Source organism: Papio anubis, chromosome 14 (genome assembly GCF_008728515.1).
Source record: "Papio anubis isolate 15944 chromosome 14, Panubis1.0, whole genome shotgun sequence".
Lineage (NCBI taxonomy): Eukaryota > Metazoa > Chordata > Mammalia > Primates > Cercopithecidae > Papio > Papio anubis.
Genome location: NC_044989.1, coordinates 19,563,418 through 19,588,271, shown reverse-complemented (window position 1 = coordinate 19,588,271; position 24,854 = coordinate 19,563,418). Strand labels below are relative to the sequence as shown.

The following is a 24,854-nucleotide window of genomic DNA, read 5'->3' as shown; positions in this document are numbered from 1 at the left end:
CTGTTCTGTTCTTTTCATTCACAAGGACACTGGCTTTCTGTGGTCGCAACTAGTTTAGCTGCTCTGCTCATTTGCTTTTCTAGCTGCTAATTGATCATGTAAGAACATGATCTCTTCAAAACAGAGAAAATCTGTTTTACAGGATCTGCTGAGCTACATTTAATAGTATGTTCCTTCAGGACATAGTATTCTGTGTTATTGTTTAGGAGATAAGTTATTGTTTGACAGGTAATAGTAGAATATATTTTTATCCTTTTGAGTGTTGTTAAGAATTCTAAATTCATACCTTTATTTAAGCTGTAAGTCTTCAGATTATTTGAGAGAAAAAGATGCCATCTGTGTGCAAAGTTTTAATTCACTGATAAAGTACATTTTTTTTGAGAATTAGGAGATGAATATTTAATGTTGATATTCCCTGCTTGATCATTTTCATCTCCAGTGACCCTCTGAAGGTACTGATTGTGCTCTTTTGTTCTTTTTCTTGGCTCTTCCTTCTCATTGGCACTACAATTTCATATTCACGTTTCTTTCATATCTCATAATTTCATCAATCAGACTCTCATTTTTGTACATTTGCTTCTTTTTCAAACAAGGTGCTCCTTTTGAATATATGCTTTTATATATACATATTTATTTAGAAATTATTTACATGACCTACCATATTAATATATTATGAATCATGGGCCAAAATAGAAATTTTAAAAGAATGAGAAAAATAAATTTTACTGGATGATATAACTTTATTTTTATAAGTCATGCTAATTGCTATGGTTCATGCTAATGTTACATTAGCTAGTATGTCAGCATAATGCAGATTTTAGAGCAAGGTTTTGTTAACTTAGTGGATAAAAGTCTCACGTTTCAAATAGTCTACTTGATAACTTTGACCTTGCTGACTTTTGGTCAGAACTGATAGGATTGTCATTGTTTTCATGTCGTAATATGACTGACACAAGGATCTGTACTAGGAGTAAGAGAGGTGTCAGTTCTACCTTTCCTTGTTGGCTTGTGCTTGCATTATTAATATTACTTTTAATTTACAAATTCTTTGCAAGAAGCTTTTTAAGCCGCTTGTCCAGTTTGTGAGGGTTAGCTAAAATTAGGTAATGGAATCCCTAAATTCACTTAGGTATATGCAAACCTCAGTATGTCACAATACACTAAAATTGTAGGACAAATAAGGGTACTTCAGGATATTCATTATGTGGTACATATTATGAGGCCTTCTGATTTGTGTGCTGAATAAAGGTGCCAATATTTCTTGGTGTAGTATAGATTATTAAAGCTTTGGAAACTTTTTTAATAAAAAGAAATATCTTGTATACTGCTTAGGTGAGACCCTGCTGGTCTGAAACTTCGTATTTAAATGAAGTGTGTGAATAGTTAGCTAATGAATTTTGGAAACTAAAGAAAATTGGTTAATTCCAGCAGAAGTTGAATTTTTAAAATCTGAATTGCATGAATGTGTGTATTTACTTATGCATTAATAATCAGATTATTTTTGAAACTCTTAGTTTTTTATTTCTCTCTCTCCATCTTTCTCCCTTTCTCTTTGGTAGTATTTTTTTTTTCCATAGATCAACTTTCGTGAGTTTATCTTTTGATTATCTTGTTTTGTTGCACTGTCTAGCCAAAAATAAAAAAAATTTCTAATGATAAACATGTTTATACAAATATATTTGATTTACATATAGTATCAAAATAATCGAGGTATACAAAAGGCCCCTATACCCTATAAGAAATATCTTATTATATATGCTTCCTTTTTAAATTAAATTTTGTTCTGATTCTTTGTTTTTTGCTCTTAAAGCATATTATTTACCTTTATGTAATACAACCCTTTTTTAAGGTAATAAAGGGGTTTTATGAAATTTTCTTATGTAACTTGAATATTTTATTCAACAATTTGTAATTTTTAAAAGAAAAACAACTTTTTTGGCCGGGTGCGGTGGCTCAAGCCTGTAATCCCAGCACTTTGGGAGGCTAAGACGGGCGGATCACGAGGTCAGGAGATCGAGACCATCCTGGCTAACCCGATGAAACCCCGTCTCTACTAAAACAATACAAAAAACTAGCCGGGCGAGGTGGCGGGTGCCTGTAGTCCCAGCTACTTGGGAGGCTGAGGCAGGAGAATGGCGTGAACCCAGGAGACGGAGCTTGCAGTGAGCCGAGATCCGGCCACTGCACTCCAGCCTGGGCAACAGAGCGAGACTCCGTCTCAAAAAAAAAAAAAAAAGTTTTTTTATTTTATTATTTTTTTAAAGATGGTGTTTCACTGTGTTGGCCAAGCTGATCTCAAACTCTAGGCCAGAAATGATCCTCTTGTCTCAGCCTTCCAAAGTGCTGGGATTAAAGGCATGAGCCATCAGGCCCAGTCTGAAAAACATTTAAAAACCCTCAAAACACTTATAGTATGCATACAAGAGCCTCATTCTTAAACATACTAAAGTCAAACTAAATATGATTCCGTTTTTACCTCTTGTTTTCATCTTTTTGGTGTCTTCTTTTTATTATAATTTCTGAATCATATGTGAAGGACCAACTTTCAGAGTTATAAATTTGAAATGTTATTTCATTTGGATTTTGGTTACTTTCTACTTTATGAAATATATACATACACATAATTTTAAAAATTGCAATCTGATACTGTTTCTATTACCAGACAACATTATTCTATTTTTTTTACAGTATTCTTAGAGGTATTAAGTATATTGGCAGTTTATTTATTTTTGTCTATATAATATTGATACCTTTTTTTCTACTAAAGATCTAGGGTAGCTACTTTACTTTATAATATGCATATCCTATTTTTTACTTCAACAAGCCTGTATAACACTAAGGTAAGAGGCAGACGTTTAACAGTCTCATGCACTTACATATTGGCAAATAAGTCTTAAGAGTAGGAAGTATATCGGGAATGCACTCTGGTTCATGTTACAGAGGAGAGACTGTTCAGTGTGGTGTGGGATTTCTTTGATAGATGGGCTTACATACAAATATAGCATTTATCAGTTTTATGAAGAATTAACTTTAATATTGAATTGCATGAATTAGAATTTTCAAGCTATGTAAGACTTTTTATTAATTGAGAAAATTGAACTGAATATTACATGCTATTAGGGAATTAATATTAATTATATAAGGTGTGATCATAGTAATGTGGCCATGTAAGAGAAAATTCTTATGTTTTAAAGATATGTACGAAATAGTTAGGGGTAAAATATCATGATGTTCGTAATTTACTGCACTTACTTTACAATACTTCAGCCAAGAAGTTAAATGAAGCATATTTACCATAATGTTAATTACTTAGGTTATGGGTATATAGGTTTTAATGACATTCTCTCTTCTGTTTACCTGAAACCTCTGATAATAAAATTTAAAAGCATGATTTGTTAGAAGAGAGGAAATTTTACATAATGAAACATAATATTTGTTTTTGTCTTTAAAGGAACCCATTCAGACCTCTGGATATATTTGTAATTTTGAGGATTTAGAAATTAAATCTGTTCTTTTGGATGAGATATTAAAGGTAATTCCTAAAAAGTTACATTTCTGTTGCTAGCTTGACTGGGGATTATTTATTTCTGGACCAGGCAGTGTAGTATCCTGGTTAGCAGTGTGGACCCAGGAGTCAGATGTATCTCAGGCTCAGCCCTGCTCTCTTGTTGTTCAGCCTTTAGGTGGGTGCCCTCATCTTTTTGAGCTTCACTTTCCTTTCCTGTAAATGGTGATAAAAATGTATGAGTCTCAGTTATTGCCTTTATAAAATATGGATAATACGACTACTTATAGGATTGTCATCATTTAAGATAATGTGTGAAAAGCAATTAGCACAATGCTACGGCCAAGCGAGAGCTTAAAAAGAAGAGTGCTAATTGCTGTTATTGTTTTTGTAGTAATAATGATGTACTGAAGAACTATTTAGGAGTTTAGCCTTTTTCTAGTTCTAAGATACTTGAGTAACTTTTTTTTAGAGATCTATCTTTCCATTTTTTCCAGGATTTGTAAAATAATTCTTTTTTTAAATTCAAGACATGATTTTGAACCCCTGCATTGGCCTTCATTGACCATCGTTTGAGAATTTTTTTTCTCTAAGAATATACTGAGATAAGTTTTACCTTCATTTTAGTCAAAGCATTAACTTTTTCTATGTAATATATATAGTTTTTGAATTGAGATAGTAGATTTAAAATTTCCAGAAGTTAGTGGCAGTTTGAAACAGGTTTTCATATTTGGGTTTGATATGTAAATTATGGCTCTTTTCTTGTGAACCAGTTTCATTTTTCTATATCGTAACCACCATGCAGCAACAGGATGGGCCCCCACCCAAAATTTGGTTTGGATGTAAAGATTGATGATACCATAGAGACACCAAGAATGTATCTTCCATAATGAGGTTTTTTAGGAGAGAGAAGGGCAGGCTTCCCAAGCTGTCTGAAATGTCTGGAAAGCACAGGGACAGGAGACTGGCTCGGGGGTGTTTTTGTTGTTGTTTTGTTGTTTAGTAGTTAGGGAGTGGGTCTGGGGTAAGGATTTTAATGGATAGGGACTTACGTGGTTTGAAACTCACTGGCGCCCCAAAGTAAGGAGCATCTGGACTTTCTCATTAGCTTGCCCCATATGAGGCAGAGGGGAAGAAGAAGGGGTGAGGTTTAAAAGCTGTCAGCAGCCAGCCATCAAAAATGGAGTCTGGGCTGTTATTACCTAGGATTACGTAACCTCCAGATTTGACTATTTGACTCTTCTCTATATGGATAGCACTTTTCTTGTCCTTGTTTAAGGTATATGACTTGTAAAACTAATGAACTTATTTCATTGCCTGTTTAACTTGAATACAGTACCACCAGATAATATTTTTTCCTTTTCCTCACATGTGAAGAAAGTTGTCTTTTTTTTTTTTTTTTTTTTTTTTCAGCAGGGTTTCTCTCTGTCACCCAGGCTGGAGTGCAGTGGTGCCATCATGGCTCACTGTAGCCTCTGCCTCCCCAGCTCAAGTGATCCTCCCACCTCAGCCTCATGAGTAGCTGGGGTCCCAGGCACAGGCCACCATGCTTGGCTAATTTTTTGTGTTTTTTTCTTTTTTTTTGTAGAGATGGGGTTTCGCCATGTTGGCCAAGGCTGATCTTGAACTCCTGGGTTCAAGTGAAACTCTCGCTTTGCCCTCCCAAAATGTTAGGATTACAGGTGTGAGCCACCATGCCCAGCCAGAACATGTTTCCTGCTTGTCTTCTTTCCCAAAAAGATTCAGGGAAAGAAGACCTTGTTTCTTTCTTTCTTTTTTTTTTCCCCCGAATATGTGGTTTTTCCAGTGCCCTTTAAAAAAGCAGTCATAAATGGGTAGAGTCAAACTAAGGTGACTGAAATATTTTGTCTGTTTTTATATATTTAATGGTTTGATAGAGAGTGAGCTTCTTGAATCCCTAACCTCTAGCAAACATCTGATACAGAGTTGGTTTTCAGAAAGTGTTGGTTAAATTGATTTTTAAAAATGAATACTTTATTGCTTAAAAAAATGGCACAGTTATGTAGAATTCAAGCAATACAGAAAAGTACTGAAAAAAGTTTAAAAAAACCGTAAATCCCACAACTCAGATATTTTAGTTATTACCATTAGATTAAACATCAGAACATCATTCCTAACAGCTGCACATTATATATGGAAATATGGATTTGATAGATTTAGATGGATGAACAGAAGTAATTTTATAAAAATGGCATCATTGTACAATCTACTTTTTTAGTGTTAATTTAATTAGATAACCTGAAAGTGAGTATAAAGGAATTCTAGACTTTTTGATAGTATTTTTCCACTACAAACAATACCATTTTCCTGGGTTGAGAAGAAAAATTATGAAAAAACAGGAAGTTATTAGTCTAAATTATATTTTAATTTTTAATAGTATTGTCTTTCCACTCTAAAAGATAACATTCTTACATTTTCTTCTGTTTTTCCTTTTGTGGATATATTATTTTTACATGGTCAAGATTTAGAACATTTTAATTTTGTCTTATAATCCTAATTTCCAGTTGTTTAGTCTTAATATTTAAATGAATTCAAAGCTTTTTACTACATTTTCTCTGTACATAAGTTCTTAATTTTGATTAATCTTTTAGTTGGCTGGATTTCATCATTAGTAGTGTTTTTCAAGAAAGGCTGATAAATTTCCAATTGCCTTAAGCTCTAGAATGCATGAAAATGCCTGTGGTGTTGTTGCTGTAATTGATGATTATATTGAATTTTGTGAAGTTTTTTAGATAAAGAAGGCTCTCAATGGTAAAATGATTTACCCAAAGTTCATCTGTTCATCAATTCAGCAACTATTAAGAGCCAATAAGACACAGTTCTTGGCCTCAGGTAGAAGAGTTGAGGAGATGAATAAGTAATTCAGTTGCCGGAAAAGAGTTGGGGTGCTGTGATTCAGTCATGATGGTTTACCTGTTCAAAGTTCTGAAGCAGGAGAGCGTTAGATCAGTTCTGAGATAATGAATATTGAATACTGTAAATAGGACAGCTAGGCATTGTGCTGAATCTTTGAGATATGTTATCTTATTTAAGGTGAAAAACCAATCTGAGCAGAGGGAAACAGGGATGCGTAACTGTGAGGGACCCCTTCTGCCATTTTCCTCTGTACCCTTTTCCTCATAGGCTACCTGATTGCCTCAGGAGGGACTTCACTTGTGGGTTTTGGGTGTTTTTCAAATAACTCAGAAGACCCAAACATGAAGATTTCTCTTCCTTATTTTGCTCACAATACGATGCTGTTTTTTTTCTTGTTTTGTTTTGTTCTGGTTTTTAATATAAAAAAGAAACACATACTCTAACAGCAAGTATTTGAATTTTTTTTTGTTTCCGTCTTTACTTTCAGGATCCAGAACATCCAAACAAGGATTACCTAATTAACTTTGAGATTCGGTCTCTGCGAGATAGCCGAGCACTGATTGAGAAGGTTGGAATTAAAGATGCATCTCAGTTCATAGAGGACAATCCACACCCCCGACTTTGGTATTTAAAAAAAGCAAACTCTCCCAAGATGTCAGGTGTAGGTTTTTAAGTCTCAGCTCTGGCCGTCTGCTCCCCTACTATCCTCGTGATGGGAACAAACTTCCATTCTTGCTCTTCTTTTTAAAATATAGAAATTCATTTTAGATTTGGAAGTCCTCAAAATAAGCAGAATATTATTTGAAAAATGTTTGCATGTGTTACTTTCCACCATGTTTCTCTAGAAACAATAGACATAATAATTGATAATTGTGATTCAAGACTAGTTTATCAGTAATTTGCAATATGTATTTATGTTTTTGTTTCTTTTAAAATAAAGGCGTCTACTGGCTGAAGCAGCTCTTCAGAAACTGGATCTATACACTGCAGAGCAAGCATTTGTGCGCTGCAAAGATTACCAAGGCATTAAGTTTGTGAAGCGCTTGGGCAAACTACTGAGTGAGTCAATGAAACAGGCTGAAGTTGTTGGCTACTTTGGCAGGTTTGAAGAGGCTGAAAGAACGTATCTCGAGATGGACAGAAGGTAAATTACGAAGGTGCAGGCATCCCTGAGTGCTCTGTCAGTTCATCATTGTATTTTTTACAAATGGGGACTATAAATAGATTAGGTGTGTCATACAGTTTCTTTCAGAAATTAATTTTACGTTTGGATTACAACCTAGATATTCTACATGCCCCTCATTTATTTGTGTTTCATAGTCTGGAGGCAGTTTTATTCTCTGTTTTTAAATTTAATAATGGCTGACTATGGGAGGTTTTCTTTTTATTTGGTGGGAAAAAATGATAGAACAACAGAGACTGAGACCTTTCAGATTTATGACATAGCTCATTATTCCAGTTCTTTCTTTCTTTGTTTGTTTAGGTCATTATTTAATTTTCTGTTGTCAAGAGGCATAAAATAAAAATCAGAAGTAGTTAGGGAGTGAGATTAGTTCTTTAGATTTCATTTTTGATTTATATAAAATAATGTATGAACTTCATAAATATTTCTTCTTTTGAATTAAAGAACTGTAAGGCCTGTCTCCCTCGCCAGGAATCAAACCCAGGCAGCTGCTGTGAAAGCAGAGAATCTTAGCCACTGAACCTCAAGGTGGAGAGTCTGTCTGAACTTCATTTCAGCTGTTAACATTGTATCTCATTTTCATTAATGTTATTTATACTCCCAGGAGATCTCTAATACGACTTAGGCTCTGAAAAGAAATATAAAACCACATGTGTTTACACCGTGTTTTGTTTTGAAATAAACCTGATCACGTCTAAGAAATTGCTGAAAAGAAATGATTATTATTTAAATCATTATTTTGCTAAATAAATTGAAAGTCCAGGAAAGTAAAGGCACAACATTGTTTTCTTTTCCCTAGTCTGGTATCTTAGACCATTTGGACTGCTATAACAAGATACCTGAGACTGGATAATTTATAAAGAATGGAAATATTTTTCTCACAGTTCTGAAGACTAGGAAGTCTAAGGTCAAGGCATCAACAGGTTTAGTGTCTGTTGAGGGCCCTGTCTTACTTCCAAGATGGTGCTTTGAATGTTATGCCTTTACACAGTGGAAAGTGGAAAGGGCAAAAGGGGCAAATTCTCTGAAGAGTCTTTTATAAGGGTGTTAATGAATTCATAAGGGCAGACATAATGACTTCCCCAAAACCCCACCTCTTAATACTATCACAATGGAGATTAAGTTTTAACATGAATTTTGGAGGGGACACACATTCAAACCATAACCTCCAGGTGCTCCTCATTTCCTCTTACCTAGTCAGGCTAAGTTTCTAAAATGTTTGACATTGTTCACTGCTGTGTAGTCTCAGCACCTAGAACTGTGTCTAACACATAGTAGGCTCTTGGTAAATATTTGTCAAATAGATGAATGAATGAATGCCTTTGTTTGTAGGGATCTTGCTATTGGCCTCCGGCTGAAATTGGGGGATTGGTTTAGAGTACTCCAGCTCCTGAAAACTGGATCTGGTGATGCAGATGACAGTCTCATGGAACAAGCCAACAATGCCATTGGAGACTACTTTGCTGATCGACAAAAGTGGTATGTAACTTACCTGGAGCTCCTCAAGCATTTGTGCAACACTTAGTAGCTGCCTGAGTACTTCTCTAGGAAGTAATCCTGGGGAAATTAAGATCATCTTCTTGAATTCTAAGATTCAGATACCTCTAGATTCATCTTGGAAAGGCAGAGATCCTGTGAAGTTGTGAGATGAGCACTACAAAAATTTGGAGTGTATAAACACAAAACTTGCACTTAGCTCCACGCAGTTTTCTCTTTGAGACTACTTTGATAGTAGTCAAAGAGATACTGTGAGTATATAATTCTACAATGTTTTATGATTTATTTTTGAACAAAGTTTAATAAATGTTTTTATTTGCTTTATTATATATTATTTTCAGAAATCATTGACTTTTGTTCTTTTCATTTTGATTAGTATGCTTATTTATGTCGGTGTTTGGGAGTAAAGCAGTGGTATTTCTTAAGAATAGCCAAGGAATGTTACAACTAGAATATGCTTTAGATTTTTTTCCCCATTTATATGTTTGAAAGTTATTCTGGAGCTGAAGATAATGAACAGTAATACTAGCACTGGGAATTCTGATGAAGGAACATTTTGGTTGAAAGGGCTTATTTATCAGGAGATTCACATTAGTTCTAAAAGTTTTTCCTTTTTTCTTTCTGTAGGTTGAATGCTGTACAATATTATGTACAAGGGCGGAACCAGGAACGCTTAGCTGAATGTTACTATATGTTAGAGGATTATGAGGGATTAGAGAACCTTGCCGTTTCACTTCCAGAAAACCACAAGTTACTTCCAGTAGGTATTGCAAATTTTAGGTTTTGGAATTGTTAGGTTACTTTATAAAATTTTATGTTATAGTCAGGAAATATGTCCCACAATAAAGAAAATTAAAAATCTATAATTTTACAGTTTCTTAGACATGGAATGATGCTTTTAATTATAAAACAATATATAAATTATATAGAATGCTTGAAAATGGAGGGGGAAAGTCAGTCACATTCCTACTACTTTAACATTATCACAGTCTCATGTTGTCTGTTAAGATTTATAAAGTTGCTTTTTAAATGTTAGCTGAATACATGAAATATTTACAGACGAAATGATATGTTGCTAGGGATTTGCTTCAAAATAATCTGAAATTGTTTGAAATTTGCTGTAACTTAAGTTTAAAATGATTGCTCAACTTTTATTATGTTATATAACAATAAAGTATTTCAAGTTAAAAGAGAAATCGAAAGAGTTCTCTTGCTTTCGAATGTTCTTTTAGAGCCTCTTAATTAATTGTTGAATACTGTAAATAAGTTTGTATTTTATGTGTTTAATATGTAAATCACTGAGCTGTACAATACTTGTACAGCTGGCGGCTCTCAACTGCAGAGTCTGAACGTATATCAGTTGTGAGTTCCACTTCAAAGATTTTGCCTATTAGCTAATAGATCAGTATAGAATTATGGCAATTCAGTTTTCCCTATTGTGAATTTGAGCAGTTATCTCTGTAATGGTATTTTCACTCCCCCTTATTTTCAATCCTATGGGTTTTCTTGAGTAGGAAAGAAACTGAAATTACTTAGAACCCTGGGGTATAGCGAAGAGTGTATCCTCCATTAGTGTTGTCTGTTAGATGTGTCTGATGACGCCAACAAACATTTTGCTGTAGGGTATCCAGAATAGTAATATTCCTGAGTAAATACTAAGTAATTATAACTATAATAATAATTAAATAACTAAAATAGTAAAGATTTTAGTATTATAAGTTTGAAATAGAGTTATAGAGGAATTTTTAATATTGTGGGAAAGTGTACATAATATTTAAATAGGAAATACGGGATACAAAATTATGTATTGTATGATTGTGTACAACATAAACATATACATATATATTCATAGGACAAAGATGTTAAGAAATTACACCAGACTATTGAGAGAGGTTTCTTATAAATGATAAGATTATGAGTAATTTCACTTTTTCATGTTTTGTAATTTTTTTTTTTACAATTAGAATATATTCCCTTATAATCAGAAAAATATAAGCATTGTTTTTAAAAAGATAGTTGGATATAAAATATATTTTCATACTTCTAAAAATATTGTAGAAGGGTTGGGGAGGGAAAACCTCTGGCTAATTAGATATTCTGAAAGAAAAAAAATGGTGTTCTGAAAATGGCCAGTGCAGCTGAACAAGTAAGATTTGTTGTTGTGGTGGTGGTGGTGGTGGTGGTGGTTCTTCCTTGCTGCCACCACTTTCCAAGGGAGCTCTGTTTTGGGTCTAGCTTCCTGAATTGATTAATGGCAGACTTCTCTAGGACATTTCTTTACAGAGGTATTTGAGAACTCTATGGATGTGAGATTTCCCTTAAGTCTCTAGTTAATAATTAGCCCTGAGTATACCACCAATTGACATAAAGGTTTTTTTCACGCAGTTGTGGGGGATTTGTTTTGGAGCTTGACATTTCTGTGTACTAGCTACTGAACTGAGAAAAGAAAGGAGTGCAGTGTCTTCAGGGCCTTGTTAAAAGTCAGATCCACAGCCTGAGCCAGTGAAGCTCTGGTTTTATAGAAGTGAGGCCTTAGCATCCGTTCTCAATTGTACCCTCTGCCCTTGTGTCTGTTTACAAGAAAAATCTGTAACTACCAGTAAATTTAATACTCATACGTCCCTACGGAGTTTTGTTAAATTAAAATATAAGTAATTTCTTTGCTCTATGAAATCTGATAGTATTGTTTTGTTTGTACAGGAAATAGCACAAATGTTTGTCAGAGTTGGGATGTGTGAACAAGCAGTGACTGCATTTTTGAAATGTAATCAACCAAAGGCAGCGGTAGATACCTGCGTACATCTCAACCAAGTAGGAACTGAAACTTTCTGTCTGTGCAGCTTGTTGTCTTAGGAATTTTTAAGTCAAGCCAAATTAAAGTCACCCTAGTGATCTTTTAAAGATTATTGGCAATGTAAGGGTTGGAGAGCCTGACATGAATTTTATGAAAGGAGCCAGGCAGGTATTCTCTTAATTGAGGACCAAGAAAGTTACACTTACCTCTTAAAGTGCTACCGTGAGGGGTGACCCACTTATAGCCAGCTCAGTATGGGAGCATGAACAAACCCTGTGCTTTTAGTCTGGCAAGTTTTTGTCTGGAAGTAATTTCATAATTTTCTGCATTTTATTAGGGTTGGGTTTTGCTTCCAAAGAAGGACCAGTTAATAGTCGGTCATTGCCTGAGGAAGGAATCGAGTTACTTTATCAATATTTATTTTGGCAAATCTGTTTTCCTTTTCCTTTATAGAAAACATACATTTGATATTTTTAAGAGCCGAAATTAAACTAAAAGTACAGAGTTATTACAGAAACTATTGACAATCAATGTATTCTTTTAATATTTTTCTTAAAGTATTTTTAAAACCTCATTTGCTTTATAAAAATAATTTTTAAATGTCAAATCTGGTAGGATTTTTTCACAACTGAAATTGCATATTTTGTTTTATTATACAATGTAAACAAGTATATCTTTTTCTTGCTTGACGTTTTGTAAGATGAGAATTACAAGGTTAATATAATTATAAACTTTGAAACTTTCATTTTCACATGTATTTCTTAAGCAAATCAGAGTCTTAGAGTTCACTTAATCATTTTGATGTATGCTTATAGAACTTGTGTTGCTGTGATTTTAAATGCTATTTTAAAAATATAACCATTTTTAATTTGGAAATTGGGCTTTTATTATAAAGTTAAAGCTTTCTTGTGTGAATTTTATGATATATGTGACTGTAAATACTTGGGTGACTGAATGGTGTAATTTTTCTCCTAGTGGAACAAAGCTGTTGAATTGGCTCAAAATCATAGTATGAAAGAAATTGGATCTCTATTAGCTAGGTATGCATCTCATTTACTGGAAAAGAATAAAACTCTTGATGCCATAGAACTCTATCGGAAAGCCAATTACTTTTTTGATGCTGCTAAACTGATGTTTAAGGTAATGTAAAAATCTTGGTGAATATTTGATTTGTTCCAGTCACAATATTTTAATATATGAAAGAGCACATTCTCCATTTTCTTTGGAAACAAATATTTATTACAAAAAAACCACTCTGGTTTTATTGCTTCTGTATACATTATTTTAGTGTTACTGCCTTTTACCAACAAAGATGTTTATTAATATTAGCAACTTACTAATACCTAAACAATTGTATGTTGAATACTGGAGTTAACAAAGAGTTAAAGAAAGTGCTGAAACTACAAAGTACAAATTTCTACAACAGGGAATTAAATTTTGTTGATAATAGAGTTTTGAGTTATTTTAAATGTACAAGTTTTAAATATTACACTTTACATAATATTTATTTGGAGGGAAGATAATTAGTATAGTATTAATGTATACACATTTTACGTTCTATTCTATTCCCGTTTAATTTAATGAAAAAGGAAAAATTTCTCTCAAAATCATTTAAATAAGTTTCAGCTTCTGAAGAATGCACCGTGTTAACACCATGATTTCTTTGTGTACTTGGAACATTATTTTAAAAATCTTTGTGTTATGGAAAATACCAGCATTTCATCAACACTTTCTTTATTCTGATGTAGTTATCTAACAGCACCTCTCATTTTCTAAGAGTGATCTGAATTGCAACTCCTAGGGCTAAACACTAAGGAAAGAACTAAATATGTATAGGTACTAATGAAACGAAGATAGGTTTTAAAATATTTATCTTAAATAGGTGGTATTTATATTCCATCTTACTGATTTTCCTCCTTTTTTAGGGAATCAAATTTGTTAGTTTTGGAAATGATTATATTTGTACAAATATAGATAAGAAGTAACTTCCCTCAATTTTTAAAAATGTTTAAGATTGCAGATGAAGAGGCAAAGAAAGGAAGTAAACCTTTACGTGTCAAGAAGCTCTATGTACTGTCAGCCTTACTTATAGAGCAATATCATGAACAGATGAAGAATGCCCAGCGAGGAAAAGTTAAAGGAAAAAGTTCAGAGGTAAAGTAGCAGGTTAAATAACATTAAATCATCCGAAGTGTTTAAGAAAAAAGAGAAAGAGACTGTCAAACTTCTCTTATGGACAGGTCATTTAATTTGCGTGTCTGCATTTGTTTCTTTAAATGATATGAAGAAAAATAATGACTGATTTAGAATTAGTATTCAAATTTAGAAATTTCTACCTAGAAATATTGAAATTGTTTTTCTATAATACTAATCTGTAGTCTTTGCTTTAATGTCTTATTTTTGTTAAAAAATTTTACTTACCTGGGAAATCCTCCTTTCTCATCAGTGAGTTTTAAAACTTTCCTAGATATATTATTTTAATGCGTAAAAGAATGTCTGATTAACTTAAAATCTAATTAGTTATATTTTAAAATTTATTCATACCAGTTTAACAAACTATGAATTATACTAAAAAATTAAGTCTGTTTTGGGTGCAGTGGCTCACACCAGTAATCTCAGTGACTAGGGAGGCTTAGGTGGGAGGATCACTTGAGTCCATGAGTTTGAGACTGCAGTGAGCTATGACCATGCAACTGCATTCCAGCTTGGGTGACAGTAATACCTCATCTCTTAAAAAAAAGTCTGTAATCATAGTTTAGTAATGATAAAATCTGCTCGTTTAGATACTTTAATGACTGTTGTTATTCGGGAGTTGATGCTGTGTGTGCGTTTGTAGTGATGCAAAGTGTGGGCTGACTTTACTTGTAGGCCACTTCTGCCTTGGCTGGTTTGCTGGAAGAGGAAGTTCTGTCTACAACAGATCGTTTCACAGATAATGCATGGAGAGGGGCAGAGGCTTACCACTTCTTTATACTTGCACAGAGGCAGCTCTATGAGGGATATGTGGACACTGCACTGAAGACAGGTGGGCATGTCACCTAATGTGTATAGTATGTCTGAATATTATAAATTGAGTGTGAAGGGCCAGCTTCTTCAATTTGCCTTTATGTGGCCTTCAATAACATTTTTTCCTATGGATTTATTTTCTTACGTTTGAGATTATGCTATATATAATTTGTCTTATGCATACCCATTTTTGAAGTTTTTTTTTTAATGCAGAGAAAACACATAGTTCACAGAAACGTCAGAAATTTGAGATAAGCAAAAAGAACGTGTATAGCATTCATATGGCTAGCCATTCAAAGTTAAATACTTCATAGCCAAGTTAAGATTTTTTGGAGAAAAATATATATACATGTATATATTAAATATACTTAATACATATATTTAAAATCATAAAATATATTTAATACATACATTAAGATAATTTTATTCTTTACAATATTGGGAGTATAACATGGCATACTTTTATGTACTTTTTCAAAACCATGTTTTAAAATGTTTCCATATTTTACATATACATTGCTATAGCATTTATCTTGTGTTTTATAAAAGTGATACTTTAATAATTTCAACCAAAACAAAAATATGAAGAAAAAGTAAAATAATCTAATAATTTATAAAATAATCCTATAACTCAGAGGTAATCGTTGCTAAGGTTTGGGTAAACTTCCTTTTAGATGTTTCTGCATACAGGATTATGATTTTTCCCCTCAGCAGTATATTATAGTTCTTTCCTCATTCTTAAACAGAGATCTGTGTGAACATTCTACCTAATATTGCATGGTATTTGTGTACTGTAATTGATAGAAGATTATTTACATGTAGTAATCAGGATCTCAATCTCTTCTTAACAATAACAATATTCTAGAGTTTAGATATATGAACTCCAGAGAGTGTAATTATGATAATTATGTTAGAAGCCAAAGCATATGAATGACTAAATCGTTACTGGTCTTTCAGCTTGGCCGTGGCAAGCACTGTCATGACATTGGGGTAGAGGAATGCTTGTTATTTTTGCACATTGATTTTATTTTTCCTTTGCTTATGAAGCTTAGTTTGACTGGATATGAAATTCTGGGTTGAAAATTCTTTAAGAATGTTGAATATTGGCCCCCACTCTCTTCTGGCTTGTAGGGTTTCTGCCGAGAGATCTGCTGTTAGTCCGATGGGCTTCCCTTTTTGGGTAATCCGACCTTTCTCTCTCGTTGCCCTTAACATTTTTTCCTTCATTTCAACCTTGGTGAATCTGACGATATGTGTCTTGGGGTTGCTCTTCTCAAGGAGTATCTTTGTGGTGTTCTCTATATTTCCTGAATTTGAATGTTGGCCTGCCTTGCTAGGTTGGGGAAATTCTCCTGGATAATATCCTGAAGAGTGTTTTCCAGCTTGGTTCCATTCTCCCCATCACTTTCAAGTACACCAATCAAACGTAGATTTGGCCTTTTCACATAGTCCCGTATTTCTTGAGGCTTTGTTCACGTCTTTTCACTCTTTTTACTCTAATCTTGTTTTCTTGCTTTATTTCATTGAGTTGATCTTCAATCTTTGATATCCTTTCTTCTGCTTGATCAATTTGGCTATTCATACTTGTGTATGCTTCACAAAGTTTTCGTGCTGTGTTTTTCAGCTCCATCAGGTCATTTATGTTCTTCTCAAAACTGGTAATTCTAGTTAGCAATTCGTCTAACCTTTTTTCAAGGTTCTTAGCTTCCTTGCATTGGGTTAGAACATGCTCCTTTAGCTGGGAGGAGTTTGTTATTACCCACCTTCTGAAACCTGCTTCTGTCAATTAATCAAACTCATTCTCCATCCAGTTTTGTTCCCTTGCTGGTGAGGAGTTGTGATCCTTCATAGGAGAAGAGGCATTTTGGTTTTTGGAATTTTCAGCCTTTTTGTGCTGGTTTCTCCCCATCTTCATGGATTTATCTACCTTTGGTCTTTGAAGTCAGTGACCTTTGGATGGGGTCTCTGAGTAGACATCCTTTTTGTTGATGTTGATGCTATTCCTTTCTGTTTGTTAGTTTTCCTTCTAACAGTCAGGCCCCTCTGCTGCAGGTCTGCTGGAGTTTGCTGGAGGTCCACTCCAGACCCTGTTTGCCTGGATATCACCAGTGGAGGCTGCAGACCAGCAGAGATTGCTGCCTATTCCTCCTTTGGAAGCTTTGTCCCAGAGGGGCACCTGCCAGATGCCAGCCAACGCTCTCCTGTATGTGGTCTCTGTTGGCCCCTACTGGGAGGTGTCTCCTAGTCAGGATACGTGGGGGTCAGGGACCCACTAGGAGATGTCTCCTAGTCAGGATACACGGGGGTCAGAGACACACTTGAGGAGGCAGTCTGTCCCTTATCAGAGCTCGAACGCTGTGCTGGTTGATCCGCTGCTGTCTTCAGAGCTGCCAGTTAGGGACATCTAAGTCTGCTGAAGCTGCGCCCACAACCGCCCCTTCCCCCAGGTACTCTGTCCCAGGGAGGTGGAAGTTTTATCTGTAAGTCCCTGATTGAGGCTGCTGGCTTTTTTTCAGAGTTGTCCTGCCTGGAGAGGAGGCAGTCTGGCTGCAGGGGCCTTGCCGAGCTCGGGAGCTGGGGTGGGCTCCGCCCAGTTTCAACTTCCCAGCAGCTTTGTTTACACTGTGAGGGTGAAACCACCTACTTAAGCCTCAGCAATGGTGGATGCCCCTTCCCCCACCAAGCTCAGGCATCCCAGGTTGAGCTCAGACTGCTGTGCTAACCAGGAGACTTTCAAGCCAGTGAATCTTGAGCTTACTGGGCTTCGTTGGGGTGGGACCTGCTGAGCCAGACCACTTGGCTCCCTGGCTTCAGCCCCCTTTCCAGGGGAGTGAACGGTTCTGTCTCGCTGGTGTTCCAGGTGCCACTGGGGTATGAAAAAAAACTCCTGCAGCTAGCTTGGTGTCAGCCCAAATGGCCGCCCAGTTTTGTGCTGGAAACCCAGGGCCCTGGTGGCGTGGGCACCGGAAGGAATCTCCTGGTCTGCAGGTTGCGAAGACTGTGTTAAAAGTGCAGTATCTGGGCTGGAGTGCATGGTACAGTCCCTAATGGCTTCCCTTGGCTGGGAGAGGGATTTCCCCATGCCCTTGTACTTCCCAGGTTAGGTGACGCCCCACCCTGCTTTGGCTCATCCTCCTTGGGCTTCACCCACTGTCCAATCAGTCCCAGTGAGATGAACCTGATACCTCAGTTGGAAATGCAGAAATCACTCACCTTTGCGTCGATCTTGCTGGGAGCTGTTCCTATTCGGCCATGTTGCCAGCCAAGGTCAACTTTTTTTTTTTTTTTTTTTTTTGAGACAGAGTCTTGCTCTGTCGCTCTGGCTAGAGTACAGTGGCGCAATCTCGGCTCACTGCAAGCTCTGCAAGGTCAACTTTTTTAGATCCCACATATGAGTGAGAACATGTGATATTTGTCAGAAATGTCCATTTTAGAAATCACTTGTGTATCTGTGTTTCTAAAGATTTGTAGTTTTCTTCTTGTTGGCTCTAAACGTTTATTTTTCAGTTTATTCCTAACATTAACAATGTTAATGATAACATTGTTGTCATTAACAATGAGGTTGTATAATTTTTTTTCTAATTGGTTATTATATATAAAAATTATTTTTCTATTTATGTTTATTTTGTAACTGACCTTCATTTAGTTTTGACTAGTATATGATATAAATTATACACTTTTTAAAATAGCTGTATCGTATTCAATTTATACACCATTTTTAGACTTAAAAGAACAGTTAGATCTTTAACTTGAGATGCTTCACCTACTGGATGAAGATCTCTATATGCCTCATTTTTTTTTTTGTCAGTGGTAAAATGATCTGAAACAATGTATGACCTGTAAAGTATTAACCTTGAACCTATTATGCTTTGGATATGAAATTAGAGGATATTGTTTATTATAACTGAATGATTACATTTTATATACATTTATTCTACTAAACTTTGTTGTAAATACTTGACCCCAGAACCAGTTTATAGGATTCTGATTGTAAAACACTTGAATATATTGTTTTAAGCTTGTTTTATGAAATTTTTGACATACTATAACAAAGTATTTTTAAGATTCCAAGGTCTAGAGAAGAAAAAGATACAAATTGGTTATAAATCTAATGTCAAGTCTAATATTGTCTTAATATTAAATCGAATATTAAGTCTGCATTTTTAAAATTATACTTTAAGTTCTGGGGTACATGTGCAGAGCGTGCAGGTTTGTTACATAGGTATACATGTGCCATGGTGGTTTGCTGCACCCCTCAACCGTCATCTACATTAGGTATTTCTCCTAATGCTATGCCGCCCCTAGTCCCCAACCCCGACAGGCCCAAGTCTATAGTGCATTTTAAAGAAAGATTTTTATCTCCAGTATAATTGCAAATAAGATGCTGTAACTCGAATTGTCTGAACTGACAGCTTGGAGACTCATTTTCACTTTTTCACAAAATCCCATTGTTTCAGTGAGACAAACAACAAAATCAGTAATACAAAAGCAATGATCTGTCCAAAGAAACACAAAGAAAAAAACATATTATTTTATACTGTTTTGCTTATATTGTTTTGCTTTTTTTTTTTTTAACAAAAGGAAACCTGGTATTATCTTGCAGTTTATGACTAACATAGTATAATACTCATTTGCTGCTTCTGAAGTGCCACAGAAATTTCTAACATAAATTGAAGAAAAATTGACACCAACATTGTGTGTGTGTATGTGTGTGTGTGTGTGTATTTCTGAGCTGGCACAGCCATGTGTAGCATTTGGTGGTGGTTCTTTTCACAGGATGAGCTGTTAGCCAGCTTCACAGACCCTTGGATATCATGTAGCCTCGTTCCTCCTCCTAGTGCTCCCATCTCTCAACACTGTTTGCTTTCAGTTTGTTCATGCAAGTTCAACGAAAACACCTTCACTTAGATTCTTCCTTATGCATGTTTATAATACCATAATAATTATTTTTAAAACCCAAATTGTCCTGTTTTCTTAGCTCTTCATCTGAAAGACTATGAAGACATCATCCCTCCTGTGGAGATCTACTCTCTGCTAGCACTCTGCGCATGTGCCAGCAGAGCCTTTGGGACTTGTTCAAAAGCTTTCATTAAACTTAAATCTTTAGAGACCCTCAGTTCAGAACAGAAACAGCAGTATGAAGACCTCGCTTTAGAAATATTCACCAAACATACTTCAAAAGATAACAGAAAACCTGAATTGGACAGCCTTATGGAAGGGTAGGCTAATTTTAATTAGTGGATGTCATTCTACCTTACTGGAAGCTTGGATTTCTAGATGTACAATGTTTAATGTAGGAAGTAAAGTGCTAAATTTTGAAGCAATTCACATTAACATTATACCCTATTTTATTTATTCTTACAAGTGTATTCATGCTTTTATTTTTTCATTGTACGAAAGGTTTTTTCTTGAAAAAACTTTTTTAAATGAAAGTATTTGACATTAATCTTGGAATTTTTATTCTTTAGGTTTTTTTAAGTGTATTAAATAAATTAAGTTAGACTAATGAGAAGTTTTAAAGTATAATGAATTGTTTCTCCCCTTGTTTTACAGTGGAGAAGGGAAACTGCCAACATGCGTTGCCACAGGAAGCCCGATCACTGAGTATCAATTCTGGATGTGCAGTGTATGCAAGCATGGTGTCCTTGCCCAGGAAATAAGCCACTACAGCTTCTGCCCCTTATGCCATAGTCCAGTGGCTTAAAGGAATGATAAACTGTATGTAACTGTAAAATATAGGTAACATATATAAATGGCTATATGCTGTATGTGTAATAAGGTTTATTTCTATGAATTTTGTATGAAAATAAGCCTCATTATTTATAGTTGAATTTTTGCACAAAATACATGTTAATAAAATAATTTTTTAAAGCAATACAACTGAGAAATAATAAGGCTGATTTTCATATAAATGTATGAAAATCAACCATATTTTCTGTCTGCCTCTCTCTTTTGTCTATCTTGTATTTGGTTACATGATACCATGGGAATATTCCAAATAAATATTTTTCTCACAGTGTCAAGGTAACTGAATTCGTTAAAAAATCTTGAAGGGAGTGGGGAGCAGGGGAGGCATGGGAGTGGGGCAAAGTTGAATTTAGAGAATTTTTATAACCCATGTTACAAGGAAGTTAAACAATTGTAATAGCGAAATGAGCTTTCTCTGTAGCCATAGTTAATTAAATAAGCGTTGAATGTCTTCTTTATTATATATTCAGAAGTGAGGCGATGGCATTTTAAGACATTTTTTACAATCTAAATTGTTTCTAATAGCCCTATTCCTCTATTTTAAAACCTGTCCTTTTAGTTTCATTCAAGAGATGGCATTTGGAATTTACACTTTCATATGATTGTGCAGAAAACTTGGCTCTATTTATAATGAAAATAACAAACAAAAATATCCATTTTGTAGTTATAGCTTCTATTGAAACATTGTCACTAAGCTGGACCCTTCATTTACACAAGTATTGTTGAGGGAGTGATTCTTTCTTGATATGCATCTGTTTTCATGGATTATTAATTTAGAAGATAAACAGTCGTGATCTGTAATGGACCATTTCTTATGTCTTTTATATAGCAAATAATGTTCTCTGTTTATTTCTCATGAATTCCCATTTTGTGGCTAAAGACAGAACTTTGCACTATTTCATCAAGATTATTTTATTGAGGTTTGGCTTACCTTTAGTAGAGGCAATACATAGAGATACGCAACTTTGTTATTGCAGCTACAATACACTTTCTCAATCTGATGTTTTTGTCTTGTAGAGACCAAGGCAAGTTCAGCATGTTGCAGATTGGGAATAGTGAGCTATGAGAAGAGATTTAGAGCCTAGATGAGCTTAGGATAGATAGTGGGCTCATAGGCCTAAATAAAAAGAGGAGACCAGAAGTCTTTGAGGTCTCTGTCTCTATTCATGTGCCTTGTGGAAAATTACCTTTGTACAATGGTAGCCTCTAAATACATTACCTAGCAAGCTATCCCAGAGGTCAAGGAACAGAAAGCCTTACAAACCAAATAAAAATTCTCAAAATACATTGGTTTATTAAACTAATTTGCAATACACAGTGAGGAACAAGGAGAAAGCAATGATAGATTAACACTGTTAGTGTAGCATGCCAGTGAGGTGGAAAGACCACAACACCTGAATCACAGGTTATGTAATGTTTTTATGTCCTGACTCACACTCTGTCACATAAGCTTTCCCCTAATAGTGGGGTTACAAGGAGGACCAGAGTGGCCGTTTGAGCCAGACAACTCAATCAGATGAAATGTGCCTGAGGCCAACGACGTACACTTGTTCTCTAGAAGGGTCTCAGGGGCCAGTACACTTTTACCACAGTAATAGCTTGCCTATTAGTCTGCTGAGCAGCCATGAATTTTATTGTATTTCTTGGGTAAGGACAGGCCAGAATGAGTGTCACCAGTGGGTAATTGAATCAACTTCTCACACATATTGAGGGCTTTATATGTCTCATGCATACTTAGTGTGTCATGAATATTTGATATCTTTGTGGCTTTTCATATTTTTAATGCTTCATGAATATTTGATATCTCTTTCTCCTTTCTATCTGTGGTCACACATACATGCTCTATTAACTTTTGTCTAATATGTCTCCTAAGTTACTAACTTACTTATCTAAATTTAACACAATGAATTCCAGCTTTCTCATTTGTTTTCTTCTATACCAGAACGAAAAATTTCCCCAAATCAGAAAATCACATTCTAACAAAGAAGTCTAAGACAATACATCTCCCGTTGAACTTACATCTTTCCACAGGACTTCTATTTTTAGGGATGAGACTATTCTCTGCTTCATCAAGGAAAGAGAAATGTTCAGGGTTGTAGGGATGGCACACTTACTAGCTTTGCCTGTCTGAAAGGTTCCTGCAGGACAGTTTGGTCAGAGCTGCAATTCTTGGTCCATGGTTGAATGCTTGAGTATTTCTTCCTTCCCTTTCCTATCTCAGGAATCAGCTGAGAATTCATTTGATTGTCATGCCTCTGGCCCCTTACTGTGATTTGTTGGTTACACTTTCATTTGCTTTAATTCTAGGATCACCTGTTGACTCCTCAGACTTCACCTAACTTTGGAAACTCTCTTTTGGAGCCTTCTCATTTCTCCCTAATTCTGTGCTGCCTGAGCCCTAGAATTTTCCCACCAATGAATTACTCCAGGTAGATTCTGAGTTGCTGGATCTAGTTGATATTTAAACAATATGTAGTTGATATTTCTAATTCAGTTGGATCCAGAAACCAGTATCTTTTAAAACAACTTCTCATACCTTGTGGACCTAATTATCATATATGTACGTGTGTGTGTGTGTGCGCGTATGTATATAGACAGACACACCTTTTTTACTTTTGTAAAAGCTTATGCCTCTTTGGTATCTATATCTGTTAAAGTTTTAATGATCTGCCATAATGTCTTGGGGACCTTTGTCTTGTATGTAAATAGTACTAGAGAAAAAACCTGTATTATGAATTGATCTAGTTGGTTTTATTCGACATGAAGGCAATTTCAAGGTAACAACACTAACAAACTCTCCCTTGACTAGGGGGACAAAGAAAAGCAAAATTGACCATAAAAAACAATTACCTGGTGAGAAGTTGCATAAACAGAATTAGGTAGTATACTGAAGACAGCATCATTAAACAGTTATGTTGTTCTCCTTGCAAAAAACATGTACTGACTCCCTTTGAGTAATGCCAAGGAAATAAAACTTGCCCTTAATTACATGTTTCAAAGTGGTGTGGTGGGCCAAAGTATTGAAATGAAGCTGTACAAATAAGCAGTGTGCCTAACAAGCAACACAGTAATGTTGACATGCTTAATTCACAAATGCTAATTTCATTATAAATTATTTTGCTAAAGTACACTTTGAAATTATTTTTCTGTATTCCAAGAGCTGAGATCTTAGATTTTATGTAGTATTAAGTGAAAAAATGCAAAAATAATAAACATTGAAGAAAAAATAACTTGTGTTTATTCCACGTTTTCTTTATAACTTATGGAGAACATGGTGTTTGCTTTGTCTTGATTTAAGTATGCTGATGGGGGTTGGTTAGGAGGGTATTGGGCTCCAGAGTGGAGAAGGGGAAGAGGGAGCAGGAGGTACAATAGATATACAGTACCACTTTTGCTACCAAACAAGGGGGAAAAAACCCCAAGAGACTGAATAAATTGCTGTATTATGTCTTTATAATGAGAGCTATCAGCTCCTAAGATATTTCTCTAAAGTTAAAAAAAATTAAATTATACCTCCAGCTGATTGAAGTCCACCCTTTCCACACTGATGTGCAATTATATGAAAAAAAAAAAAAAACAAAACCCAAAAACAAAACAAAACAAAAAAACAAGTCCATATATGCAGGTACCAATTTCTGGTTTCTTCTTCTGTTCCATTGATCTGTTTGTCTGTCTTTGGCCCAAAGCAGAATGTCTCAGTTATTATAGTTTTTAAAATAGGTCCTGCTGTCTGGTACAAGTCCTACTTTGTTTTTATTCTTCAAAAATGTTTTGTCACTCTCAGTCCTTTGCACTTCTTTTTTACATATACAACCATATAACCGTGCTTAATGACTGCTTTTTTTAAAAAAATATTTCTCAATTGTCATATCTGTTATTTCTTTTTATCATCTTATTGCATTGGCTAGGATACCCAAAACAATGCTGAATAATTAAAGTGATGATACTGGGCATCCTTGTCTTATTCTTAATCTCAAAGGAAATTTTTCAATATTTTAAGAAATCATTGCTTATTATATTTTCTGTAGACATTTTGTCGGTAGGTTTTAATAAGTATATCTTCTTGTCCTAGTTTGCTAGGGAGTTGAATTTTATTAACTGAATTTTCTACATCTGTTGAGATTTTTCTTCAATTTGTTGATGTGGTGAGTTAAGTACTACAAGCAAGAATACTTGATAATGCTAAAAACTGCTATTCACAATAACAATGTAACATGTAAGAGTATCTGTAGACATAACACCTA

General features: G+C 34.9%; 1 protein-coding gene across 6 annotated transcripts in view; it reads left to right on the top strand.

The window, feature by feature from the left end:
• The window catches only part of WDR35 (WD repeat domain 35), a 78,686-nt gene that overhangs the window by 43,837 nt on the left and 9,995 nt on the right, over positions 1–24,854 (top strand). For 2 of the 6 annotated variants that reach the window (XM_003908316.5, XM_009183743.4), the window contains 11 exons: positions 3,452–3,532; positions 6,870–7,006; positions 7,323–7,526; positions 8,898–9,044; positions 9,690–9,822; positions 11,763–11,873; positions 12,832–12,996; positions 13,870–14,010; positions 14,725–14,881; positions 19,841–20,081; positions 20,416–23,840. In XM_003908316.5, the coding sequence (XP_003908365.1) occupies positions 3,452–3,532; positions 6,870–7,006; positions 7,323–7,526; positions 8,898–9,044; positions 9,690–9,822; positions 11,763–11,873; positions 12,832–12,996; positions 13,870–14,010; positions 14,725–14,881; positions 19,841–20,081; positions 20,416–20,566 (1,668 nt within the window). In that variant the 3' untranslated portion in view covers positions 20,567–23,840. Of the gene's footprint in view, positions 1–3,451; positions 3,533–6,869; positions 7,007–7,322; positions 7,527–8,897; positions 9,045–9,689; positions 9,823–11,762; positions 11,874–12,831; positions 12,997–13,869; positions 14,011–14,724; positions 14,882–19,840; positions 20,082–20,415; positions 23,841–24,854 lie in introns of those variants that run through there. The other 4 variants (XM_009183741.4, XR_636133.4, XM_009183742.4 and 1 more) reach the window with 4 other exon arrangements.